This window comes from Monodelphis domestica, chromosome X, assembly GCF_027887165.1.
Source record: "Monodelphis domestica isolate mMonDom1 chromosome X, mMonDom1.pri, whole genome shotgun sequence".
Classification (NCBI taxonomy): Eukaryota; Metazoa; Chordata; class Mammalia; order Didelphimorphia; family Didelphidae; genus Monodelphis; species Monodelphis domestica.
In genome coordinates this window covers 118,938-131,397 of record NC_077235.1, presented here as the reverse complement: position 1 = coordinate 131,397, position 12,460 = coordinate 118,938, and the positions used below count along the sequence as shown (strand labels likewise).

Below are 12,460 nucleotides of genomic sequence, written 5' to 3'. Positions count from 1 at the left end.
TGCCCTCTGTGGCAAGGTGGTCAGTCATGCTCTGTGGCAACTGGGTTCCCACACAGACCGCTACCTTCTGGAGTCAGGTACCCTGGGATCTTGGAGGTGCAGCGTGTTATCTCTCTGGCGTCTGAGAACAGAGCAGGGAGGGCTTTGGAGCTCAAAAATCTGGGTTGTACTCGGGTCACTGCAGTATCACTGGGGGGCTTTTTCTACTCCTGACAATCTTAAAAGTGACACATATCCCTGACTAGTGTATGGTCACGCTGGGAGACTACCAGCTAACCTGCCTACAGTGGCATTGGCTTGGCAGTGGTTCCTTCCCAAACTATCCAAGGGCTTCTGGATGACCTCTTGTGCAGGTTGGGGGTGGAAGAAGTCATTTCCCAGCTGGCCAACTAGCTAGCATTTAGATAGCACTTTCAGATTTTGCAAAGCACTTTACATATGTTCTCATTTGATCTAAACAACAACCTTGTAACGGAAGCATTACTATTCTTCCCATTTTATACAGAGGGAAACTGAGGCTAAAATAAACTAAGTGACCTGCCCTGGTTCACACAGTTAGCCGCTACAGGAACATCTGAACTCAACTGAGTTCAACACTCATGTGCTACACCATTTACCTGCTCTCCCTATTTATTGTAATTTCCTATAGGATTTCTTGATCCTAATTTCAGATTTTTGCTGGAGTGGAGGGGAAAGGGGTTGTTAAGCAGAAGTCCTGATAGTTTGGGGGGGGGGGGGTGGAGCGGGCGGGGTCTGCTTGCCCCAAGCCTTTCTTCACTCCATCCCAAACCATCTCTCCAATTCAGCCACTAAAGTGATTTTCCAAAAGCCCAGTTCTGACCAAGCCTCCCCATCACTTCTCGTATCAAAGAGAGTGGTCAGTGGCTTTCAGAACTTGGCACCCTCCTACCTTGCCAGTCTCCCTATGCCTTCCTCCCTACCAGGGCGACTCTTCAAGCCAGTGTTCATTGGCCTCCAGGCTAGTACATGAACAAACCCTTCCAACTGTCAACTCCAGGCATTTTTGTAGGCTCTCCCCATGCCGGGAATCCTCTAACTCCCCATCTCCACCTACTGGTTTCCCTCAAGTCTCAGTTCAAGATCCATCTCCTCCAAAAAGGCCTTTCGTTTCTGGTACAGTGTGCCCTCCTATCCATTACACTGTGGGAGCTCCTTGAAGAAAGAGACCATACTTCATTCATTCTCTGTTTCTCTAATGTCTATGATAGTACCTTATATACAGCAGAAGGTAGTTAACCTACGCTTGTTGGACTAGACAGTGTCCAAGGCCCAGCCCGTATCGGTTCCGACAAGCTCATTCCAAAACCCTCGGCCGCCAGAGGATGAATTTTTTCCAGCCACAGCAAACAAGTAAAAGGCAGAGGGTCTGGGAGCTTTGCCTCAGCACTCAGAACAGGGAAAGGTCTGTTTTCCAAGAAGAATGCAGAACGATGCAGCCCTTTGTAGAATACCCGCCCTGGTGAATTCAGCTGTGCTTCCCCTACCCATCAAGCCTCAGATCTCTCAAGCAATTCAGAGTCCAACTCCCTCATCTTATGGATGAGGAAACAGAGACTGCCCCATGAAGCGAAGTCACACCGGCAACTTGGTGTTCATGGTCTTAAAACATGGTTGTTTTAAGACCAGAGCACTAACTCAAAATCCTCAGAGGAAACACCAGGACGAAAGAAAAGCTGATGAAGAGAAAAATACAAGGGCATGAGGTGGCCGTGGAGTTAAAGAGAGGCTTCCACCCAGGCCAGGGGACTAACCCTGACCATGAAGCTTTTCTTTTTATATGCGCCCCACCCCCTACCCCATCTTTGGAGAGTCATTGTAAAAGAAGAAAAATGTGGCACGAATCCAAAGCGAACCCAAGGTTTCTCCAAGTAAATTTTACCTGGAAGCAAAGCCTGGAGAATCATGAGCCCCAACCCAGTGCTCAGTTTTTGTTTCTCTGCCCCTTCTCAACACCAGGGCCTAGCACCGAGCCCTAACAAGAGGATGCTGGGGCCAGGAAAACCTGAAAGAGTCTGGTGGAGAAAGCCAGCTAGAGAACGAAAGCTTACCAGCAAGGAGCTGTGACTCAGGAAGACTCAGGGGCTGCTGGAGAGCAGGAGGAGACTGGGGCTCACGATTGCGGGTGGTCTGATTGATACAGAACCTCCAGCGACCCACTGGGGAGGACTGAGGAGCAGAGTCCGCTGCAGAAAGAACGACACAGACACATTAAATTCACGGGGAATCTTTGGGAGTTCATGGGAGAAAGCGATGGTTTCAACAACACCTATCTGGTGGAGCAGTGGGCCATATTCCATTGACTGGCTCTCTCCTCCTGACAAAGAGTCTGACACGCCAAAAACAAAGCCCCTTCTCATCAGCTTGAAATGTGCTGGAAGAACAAAAGTCACCACTGGCAACAATCCAAGGCAGGCTAGGTCCTTTGGGTTTTTTCGGTGGGACCATACTTTCCTTTAAACCTCTGCAGTCACTCCCCAGGCCCTGCCCACAAAACACCACAAAGAGCAAATGGTGGCCAGGCAGAGCCTCACATAGCCCACTTCCATTTCTGCCCCTCCCACAAAGCAGGCAGCAAAACGTGAGAAACTGAGGAAGAGAACCGAGGGTCCCAGGTTTGAGATACCCCTGCCCCCAAACCGAACGATTCTCTGGTTTCTGAATTGTCTTCCAATTGGCCAGAATAGGCCACCATATCGCTGGAAGGAGTCTAAGCAAAGAAAAGTGAACCAAAAAACGAGTCTTAGACGAATGAGCATGCTACAGTCACACCAGCAGGTAGATGCCATCTGCATTCTCAACGTCTCTCCAGGTCCCAAAGCATGCATGTGATCAGGGCTCTTGGAAAGAAAGCCAGTGCAGGTATTCCTAGGAGGGTCCTTTGGAAATGTCGGGGGAAATTTTACTAACAGTGCCATTCCCTTACTCAGTGACACACACTTTTCCTGGGAACCAGAGCAAGTTCAAGCCAAAGGGGGAACAGATGGCAGCTACTTACTGCAGCCTTGAGCTGAGGTGGCATTCGTCTGTGTTTGTTCAGCTGATCCTGTCTGAATTCAAGAGGATGAAATAAAGTAAGGGCTCTTCTACACAGCACTCTCTCTCCCCCTGGTCTCTTTCTCCCTCTCTCCCTCCCTGCCCCCTTCTCTCTTCCTCTTTTCCCCCTCCCTCTGGCACTCTCCCTTTCCCCCCCTCCCCTCGTGCATAGCATGCACACACAATTTCCTAAATAGCTCTTACTTGATAGCTGCTAGATTCTGATGGAGCTGACTCCCCACCAGGGAGGGTGCGAAGGATCTCCTGGGCCTGACGTACAACCCCCTGCAATTCTTCCACAAACTTTGCCTTCTCACCCTCTAGCACAAAGTTATCTTCGACCTGCCAAGAGACAAGGAAGTTCCCATCCAAGAAAGGGATCCACATCTTAACATCTTACTCCAGGTCCCACAAAGAACACATCACTAAACTCAGCCAAGAGCAATCGGGTTGGCTGCTAGACACACCTTAAGGTGATAAGGGCGCCCACATTCAAATTTGCATGCTGACAATTAGGTCTGGGGCAGAATGAGACCTCATGTGTGCCCCACTGCACCTCCCCAAAACAAAAGGGGCGCCATATCCTGAGTCACATCAAAGGAGAAACAGTCGCCAACACTGGTCAAGGGTAAGTTGAAAATCTCTCTCCGTCGCCCACTAGGCACCCACACTCCAAGTAGGAAAACAGGTTGTCGTTGTCATCGTCGTCATCACCATGCCCTTTGGGAGCTGACATCCTCCAGATGACAACAGGTTCACGGGACAGACAAGATTCCTACAAAGTGACCTGAGGAAGCCAGGAAAGATCTCCTGGAGGAAGGGAGCCCAGGGTTCCAAAAAGCAGAAGGGAGGAGGAAGAGCCTTTCAAGAAGGGGAAAGAAAAAAAAGCCTCAGTGGCAAAGGCATGGAGGTAGGCAAGGAAGGTCTGGTGCAGAGAATAACCCAAGGAGGTGATTCATTTTGGCTGCCCTGTAGACTATAAGAGGGAGACTAACGTAGAAAGAAATTGGAGCCAGACTGAGAAGAGAACATGGCAAGTTCACATGATCCCACAAGGGGCAGAAGAATCCTAACAGATGAACTAGTATACACCACTGTTCTGGTTAGCAGGAAGCTCAGTGTGGGGCAAGTCATGGGGGAAGGAGTCAAAGAAAGTCAAGTCTTTCCATTCCCCACATAGGAGCACCCTCCTAACCAACCATGCTATATAACTCCTCTTCTGATAGTCACACATCTGGTCAGCCTGGGCCTTTTCCATGGGTGCAATGCACTATGGGTTCTAGGCACTACAGTTCAATGAAATGGAAGTCAAGAGCTCAATCACTGCCTAAATGCACGTTGCACACACTCTGACTTGACTAGAGAAACACGATGTCTTCCTGGAATCATGTGGTACATAACCCATGTTAGAGGACACAGGGGAAGAGAGGCGCACTGGTGAAGGCTGTCGGTATCGCTCTGACAGTCCAATTGTTCTGAAAAGCCAGTTTAGAACTACGCAAATCCAAGGATTCCAATTTTCACATCCACTGACCCAGAGATTCCACTACCAGGCACATGCCCCAAGAAGGTCACTGAAGGAAAAAGCCTCCACGTGCATCACGGCAGCACTTTTTGGAGCAGTTAGCTGGCACAATGGATAGCGTGCTGAGACTGCTGTCAAGAGGAACTGGGTTTAAATACATCCTCAGACTCCTCCTAGCTGGGAGATCCCAGACAAGTCATTTCACCTCTGCCTGCCTCAGTTTGCTCAACTGTAAAATGAGGATCATTAACAGCTCCTCCCTCTAAGGCTTGTTGTGAAGACCAATCGAGACAATCTCTGTTAAGTGCTTAGCCCAGGGCCTGTCACGCTTCATGAGTGCTTGCTCCCTTCCCTCCTGCTCCCCCTCCCTTTCTGGGATGGCTAAGAACTGGAAACAAAGTAGATGGCGATCAAGTGGGGGCACAAACAGGGGTCCACGTAGGGCTGCCAGAAACAACAAACATGATGGATGTGCCATGAAGCATGGGAAGAGCTGGGCAAACAACAGACACTGACAATCGATGGAAAGAACGGCCATAGAACAATTCAAACATAACCCCCACACCCAGACATGAGGTCATAGATTTTCCCCAATTTTTTTTTTTGGGGGGGGGGGAGAATGGTCATATTCATTGCTTTTTTTGTCTTCTCTCTTCTCACCGTCCTTATTTTTGGAAACTCTTGTTAAAAGGATTGGCTGGGGGAGGCGGGGATGAGATCCTGGCAAGAATTCTACTTACTACTGTCAACACCCAAAGGAAGCAACAAAAACCCCCAAGTCCAGCGATCCCTATTTCTCTGGAACTTCCCCAAACCTAGAGCGTAACCAAGTAAGCTAAGCCTAGCCCTAAAGGAGAAGCTACCATGTAGTTGGCGATATCCTCAGGAGCATCTCCGTCTACATCGAACTTGAACGTGACCATCTTGTTATTGTGAGTCTCCAGCTGACACTCCACCATGTTATCGCCAAACATCGAAACCTGTGTATATAAAGAGAGAACATAACTGAACTCTGCAGGCATTTTTTCTTCTCTTGGAAATGAACAGGGACTTGGATGGCCAGAAAGCTCAGCTCGAGTTACTGAGGATCTCCAAAGTCTGTCCAATCCTGATTAAAGACCACTGAAGAGGCTGTCATCCTAACACCTCAAAGCTCCAAACCAACCCCATTCTGGTCCTCATCCGACTGGCCCAATTCAAGACTGACTAAACAGGGGGCCATATAAGGGCCAAGTTCAGACCTGAGACTTCACCTGAGAGCAGAAAGCACTCTGTCTATTGGCTTCCTGATGTTATGCAGGCCCATGAAGGGCAGGTGCCCAAAGTCCTTGCCTTTTAGGTTTGGCTCAGCTAATCTAGTCCACTTGTCCTTTTTTTTCCCCCTCTTTTTGACCACCTACTCCTGCAAATTATTTCTGATGGCCAAGTCTGGCATACAAAAGCTACAGGGGACTGATAGGAATCTCAAAGAGCTGGCATTTGACAAAGATTCAGCAGCCATGTAGGCGGGAGATGGTACAAGCAGGGTTTGCCAGATGAGGCTGAGAGAGGGGAAGCAATGGGCACTGGGTGGGACAATTAGTAAGTATCTGGAGTGGGGCAGCAAATGTTTCTTAACACTGATCAAGGAAGTGACCAACTCTATCCTGGGAAAGCCTGAGAATGAAGCATGCTCCCACCCTGTGACCTCAGAGAGGTCCTGGGCCAGGAATGCAGGAAGAGAGCCAATGTGTGGTAGCCTTGTTTTGCCAGACCACCATTATGGGTCACAAGAAAGGGCCATATTCTTTGGGGAGGGAAGAGGGTTAGGAGGAGATGGGCCGTGATAAAGATACAAAGAGGGATAAAGAAGAGATCGTGGAGAAAAAGGTTGAAAAATTCACAGTCGAAAATGAAATGTAGCAGCATAGAGAGGGAGCCCAGCCAAACGGGACAGGTTGGAGAAAATGCCACATACTCTTTGAGTCTACTGAGAGTCCCCTTCTCAATTACAGCCCTCAGACTTTGGTTCTTCTCTGTCTAGTGAAATGTCCGAGTCTGGTGGGGGTTGTTCATTAAAAGCATCATTGTCATAACAGAAATTGAACTAGGCGACTCGGAACCTTTGCTCTTCCAACTCTGATCCTGTGGCTCTGGCCTCCCAAACAGGTAACAGCTGCCCCTTGTTGGTCATTCCCAAAATGTAGCTAGCCCCATCACTCTCACCTGTTTCCTCTCCAGTACCTGAAAAGCTTAAACCTTCCCTTCCTTTCCCCAACAAGTTACTCTCTCCAACTTCAAACTGGAAACCAGCATTTTATGGAACTTCACCTGGAGGACAGTCAGCTGGAATCTGGGTCCCTTCTCTGGTCGAGGACACGAAGCTCTCCTCTGTTTCATCCGGTCCTGTTTCCCATTCCCAACAAGGTTCTCAAACCCACTGGTACCATCCTTCGATGCTACTACATCAGCACCAAGGCTAAGAACCACAAAGAATAACCTCCATCAAATCTCTCATTGCAGGCAATAGTCTCCTACAAAGGTGGGGCCCAAACCCGCATCAACAAGGGAAGCAACCACCCCACTGAGAATTATTTTCCTCCCTTACATTATCAGAACTGAGGGACAGTGGGGCAACTGAGGTGGCTAAGTAGTTAGAAAGCCAGGCCTGGAGATGGGAGGTCCTGGGTTCAAATGTGACCTGAGACATTTCCTAGTTGTGTGACTGGACAAGTCACCTAGCCCCCAATGCCTAGCCCTTACCACTCTTCTGTGTAGGAACCGATACACGGTATTGATTCTAAGACAGAATGGGAATGCTTTAAAAAAAAGGGGGGGGGGGAAGCTCATGAAATGGAAAATCTCACAGAGCAGGTGGCAGAGTCCCTGAGAAGCAATACTCCCTTCATCCAATCACGGCAAGGACAAAGCTCTAGGAAGGGCCTCAAAGTAAGCAAGTCAGTCCAAGAGTGGACAAGCTAGTTTTGTGAGGGACTTGGGGGGGGGGTACAGATCTATATAAAAGGAAAGTCATATCCAGGGCCCTGAAAGAAAGACAGCAGGAACTTGGCCACAGCTCTGAGAAACCAACAACCACTTGATGCCCTGAGAATCCCTCAGAGGGATGAGAATCCCTGAGAGCGAGCGAGCCAGAGAGAGAGAGAGAATGCCTTATGCATGTGTGTGTGTGCACGCTACCTCGTCCAACTGGACAACTGAAAGCCACCTGAAATGCCTGCTGAAGTGGGAACCCTGGCAATGGGAGCAGAATAAAAGAAGTCCCGGAGAGGAATGAGGTTTGAGGCCAGGGAATTCAAGCAAGATGAGCTCAAAATGTGCCCATGTTGGGAAGTACACAACCAAGAAGGAGGAGCTATGTAGCGTGAACTAGAAGATAAGACTTGGAACCACTACATGGAAAAGAACTTGTTTCCTTGTGGGGGCATTTGGGGGAGGGGGGATAAGCATGATCACCCTCAAGGAGGTCTACTCTGTGCCAGACGTACAAAGGCGAACTGTGAGGTCAGCAGCAGTCCTGCTCTCAAGGGGCTGGCCTTCTCCTCGAGGAATCAAAGGGAAAATCAGGAAAGCCTTCGGGAACAAGAGAGCACTCTGACTGCACCTAAAAAGGAGACAGGGACTCCAGGGGCAGGGTGGTACAGAAGGTTTGGGGGGTAGATAGCCAGGGCAAAGGCAGGACATGGAATCTCATGCATGAGGTTTAGAGGAAAGGCTTGCAGGGCTGGAGGGCCCAGTGGAGAGGAGAGAGATGTCTAAAGAGGTACAAATACAAGAGCCTGGGGACAGATATCAGGACTCTTAGAGCTCAATGGGCAATGGGCTGCCATGATCAGAGCTGGACTTAAGGAAGATGACTTTGGTAGCTGCCAGGAGGCTGGGTCAGAGTAGGGGAGGGGGTGCAGCTAGAGTGGTGTTAGCAGGGAGTAGAGTGCCAAACTCGGTATCGAAAGCAGGAGCAGCCTCTGGGGAATTGGGAAGAAATAAATGAATGACTTGGAAATTCCCACTAAGCTATGCTGTGAAACTCTGGGAAATAAGGCTATGCACTTGGAAAAGCTTTTTACTCCAAAAACAACTGGTTTTGTCCCTGAAGCAGCAGCAGATGTGATGGAGTTTCCCAGAAGGCCCAGGAAGAGAATGGCAGGAGAGGAAAGAAGAAAGAGCAAAGGCAGGGCAATGGGGGAAGCTGCTGAGAAGGGCCAGGACCAGGAAGGAGGAGGACCATTGACACTCTGCTGGCTTTGTCTGAGGTTTTTTGAGTACAGTGGCCATTCCCATGAAACACCGGAAAGCCCTCCCAAAGGAACAGCTAATGGACACAGACGATATCTTCCACAAGTCAGTCAGAGTCTCCCCAAGACATGGCAAAAGCTGCTCCCCACTGGCTCCATGGGGGCTCCATGCAGGCTGGAGCACACTGTCTTCCCTCTTTTTCTTCCTTTTTGGGGGGGACATATGTCTCAACCTGTGTTCCAGGTGGGGCAGAGAAATAAGATTGCATTTTGAAAAAAGAAAGGAGGCAAAAAAGAACTCTAGTTACTTTATGAGGCTGAGAAGTGTTATCAGCTGAAGGCATCAATGAGCATGAGAAAGCAGGAAAGTACCCAGGCTCCCCACGTGGGGCAGACCAGGCAGGCTGGCTACGTGGAGGTCATCGGTCTGTAAGGCCCCAGAGAAGGCAGGCACACAGCTGAAGGCCTGCTCCGAACTTCATTTGGTCGGGGATATGAGCTCTGGCAGCTGCTTTTCACGGTTTTTTAGACCAAGTTCCCTTTTCCGACAAAACAGAGAAAGCAAGCCTGGTCAAGCAACTACTCCAGACTGGGCCAGGACCCCCACTGTTCTTACTGTGTGGTAAGTGAAGATAGACAGTGAAGGTAATTCCAGATCACCTTTTCAGAGGTCAGAATCACTTTCATCGATGGCCCAGGGCACACACCTGTTCTGTTCTCTGGGAATTCATTTGTTCACACTCACCCTCGGCCTAAATCGGCTTTAGGCAGAGCTGACTGGAGGTCTCGCAGGGGTGGCTGGGATCCAGGCTGGGAGCTCTGCCGGAATAAAACTTGTCAGAGGAAGGGCTAAAACGTGCACACGCACGCGCACGTGCGCAAGCGTGCACACACACACACACACACACGCACGCACACACGCACACACGCATGCGCGCGCGCTCTCTCTCAAAAGAAATGAGCCTCTCAGCAGCCAGAGCTTCTCCTTCTCTATGTCTTTGGAGTGTGGGGGGAACAAAGAAAGAGAAAAGAAATGAATTAGCGAGTGGCTGGGTGTCTCCATGCAGACCCTGGATCCTGCCACCCTGAACTGTGCAGAATTGGAGCATGGACCAGAGCTAGAGTGAGCTCTGACCCCAATACCCCCTCCCTGTGAGTGTAGAAGCTGGGTTGTGCCATTCCCTTTGCCACTCTTGTGCTCAACTTCGTAATCTCACTCCTAAGGGGGAAGAAAAACCACTGCAAACCCCCAAAGCACTAGGCAAACTGACACCGTTATATTTTGATAGCCAGCCTAGCAGGATGGAGTCCCCAGTGCTCCAACCTAAGAGATGAAGCCCTAAAAAAGGATGGAGTCGAGAATGGGAATGTATGGTTCCTCCTCAGTGAAATGACCTCTTGGCTCATCACCCTCAGAACCATCGAAGAGTCTGGGCAAAGTTGTCAGCAGAGGCATGTGCAACGAGAACACGGGAATGAGAACCAATTCTTGGGGGAATGACACAGCCACCAACCCTTGTTTCCCCTCACTCAAGCTGGCTGCACCTCAGCACCTGCTAGACAGTCTCCAAAAGCTTCCCCTGGGGCCAGCCCAAGGTTTGTGAAGAAGGAAGGGCCAAATATTTCTTCTTTGAACAACCTTCAACCCTGAGAATAATCTTCCATGCCTGTCTGTGCTACAATTTCTCCCTTCTCAACATAAGACCTTTGATGGGATGGACCAGATGGGTCATTAGAAAGCCTACTCTTCTGGGGAAAGAGCTCTCTGGCTCCCCTGGATTCTGGCAACTAGACATGCAAGGACCACCCTTGCAAAGATAATGTCTAGGAGTCAATACTGGAGGCCATGAAGGCAGAGAGAGGTCCAAGGGCCTGGTTTTGAATCCTAGCTCTCGGAGCCTCTCTTTCATCCTCTGTCAAATGGCAGCCTAGACTAGACCCTAGGCCAGTGATGGCAAACCTTTTAGAGGGGTGGGTGATCTGAGACATGTCCCCAGGTGCTCCAGAAGAGGGGGAGGGGAGCACCCTAGCCTTGAGTCCCTCTGGCTCTCTAGTAACAAGCTCTGGCAAACTGTGCTGGGATGACGGCACACGTGCCCACAGAGTGCTCTGGCACGGTGCCATAGGTTCACCACCATGGCCCCCTAGGCCCTTCTAGATAGGAACCTGATGATTCTATATAGCTTGGGCTCCCCAAATATGCCTATGGAATCGGGATGGAGGACCAAAATGGGAAGCAAGACTGGCCTCCTTCAAACCCTCATTTTATCTAACCCTAATTTTTACAGGAACACAGTTGTCTTCTTATCATCCTCTGCCCTACTTAGAAATCAGAAAGCAAAGCAATTAGTTACTCATAGTTCTTTACCTGACTTACCAAAACACCAAGGGAGGTAAAGTCAAAGCCACAGAAAGGGCAAGAAGCTTCGGTAACCACCTTCCCACAGATCCTCCCCCAGGCCAATGCCTTGTGGGCTTCCTTGAAGTGGCTTCAAGACACCAAGGAAGACTGACTGAATATATGATCGTTTGGCTCTTCTGAACCAAAGCAGGAAGAGACATGGTCACCTACCCCAGACCCCCAGAGAAATATTTAGGTCAGTTCTTTCAGAAATATTCAGTGCCAGTCTTTTCAGACTGAGACCCAAACAGGGAGTACTGCTCCCCCTCTTCTGGCTTCCTTGGCCTGAAGATGCCCAACCTGCCCACGCTATCCCTCACTCTTAGCACTCCAATTTGAACTACCTTTTCATCACACACTCCCTCTTTGATCTGGCCATGATCTTGGCCGTACTTTTCAAGTCCAGATTTGCTAATTAGTCTAACAGAGACTACCGAGTCAATCCCTGTTGTCCCAGAGGTCCTTAGGCATTCTTGTAAGAGTTTGTAGGTTTATTTTTTAAAGAGAGACTATCTACCTTCAACAAAACCAAAGGCACCATTGGCCCAATCCCTTGGTTGCAATTGGGTTCTGAGGAAAGAAGAGACTTGACCCTCAGGGCATAATGGGCTAGCTAGTCCTAGATCCAAAGCATAATGTGGAGTAGAACTCTGGCTTAAAGATATCCAACCAAAGAGATACAGGTATCCAACACTTGAACCTAACTCAGGAAAGCCACCAAAAGCAGAGGATGACCAGTCTCTTATTTCAGTCTATCAAACCCTTCACTCAGACAAGGCCAGTCTCTAAGTGCCAACTCTGCCATCCAGACAGGAAATGTGGAAGATGCCCACCACTGTAGATATCAGGCCCAATTACTCATCAACCCCAAGTCTTCGTTGGAGAGCTCTCGCCCATTCATGGCTCTCTTCCTTGCTGGTCAACCCCAGGCAGGGCAAGAGGAGGCAGCAAAAGAAGGGCTAATTTAACTTTTCAGAGATTAACTTGCCATTCAGACAACAAAGAGTGTGGTACAAAATGAATGGAGATTCCTCTCTGGGAATGCGTCCACCCCTACTATCCCAGAACCTGCCAGGACCTCCAATCTACAGACAAGCTTTTTCTGCACAAATGGCTGGAAGAGTTCCCAGGTGAAGACACTATTTTAGGGATTCATCAGTTACCCAGTGGAGTTTTATCCTCCCTACTAATGAGTTCCTTTGCTGTCCCCTGAAGACCAAAGGAACCAGGTGGTTCAGTTGTCTGGGC

The 12,460-nt window shown here is 49.4% G+C and overlaps 1 protein-coding gene across 7 annotated transcripts in view; it reads right to left on the bottom strand.

Annotated features, from left to right (window-relative positions):
- Positions 1–12,460, bottom strand: part of WNK3 (WNK lysine deficient protein kinase 3) — a 65,237-nt gene that overhangs the window by 17,618 nt on the left and 35,159 nt on the right. For 6 of the 7 annotated variants that reach the window (XM_056809040.1, XM_056809041.1, XM_056809038.1 and 3 more), the window contains 6 exons: positions 9,557–9,630; positions 6,890–7,037; positions 5,443–5,559; positions 3,259–3,396; positions 3,017–3,068; positions 2,070–2,204 (listed from right to left, as the gene is read on the bottom strand). In XM_056809040.1, the coding sequence (XP_056665018.1) occupies positions 2,070–2,204; positions 3,017–3,068; positions 3,259–3,396; positions 5,443–5,559; positions 6,890–7,037; positions 9,557–9,630 (664 nt within the window). The remainder of the gene's footprint in view (positions 1–2,069; positions 2,205–3,016; positions 3,069–3,258; positions 3,397–5,442; positions 5,560–6,889; positions 7,038–9,556; positions 9,631–12,460) is intronic. The other variant, XM_056809043.1, reaches the window with a different exon arrangement.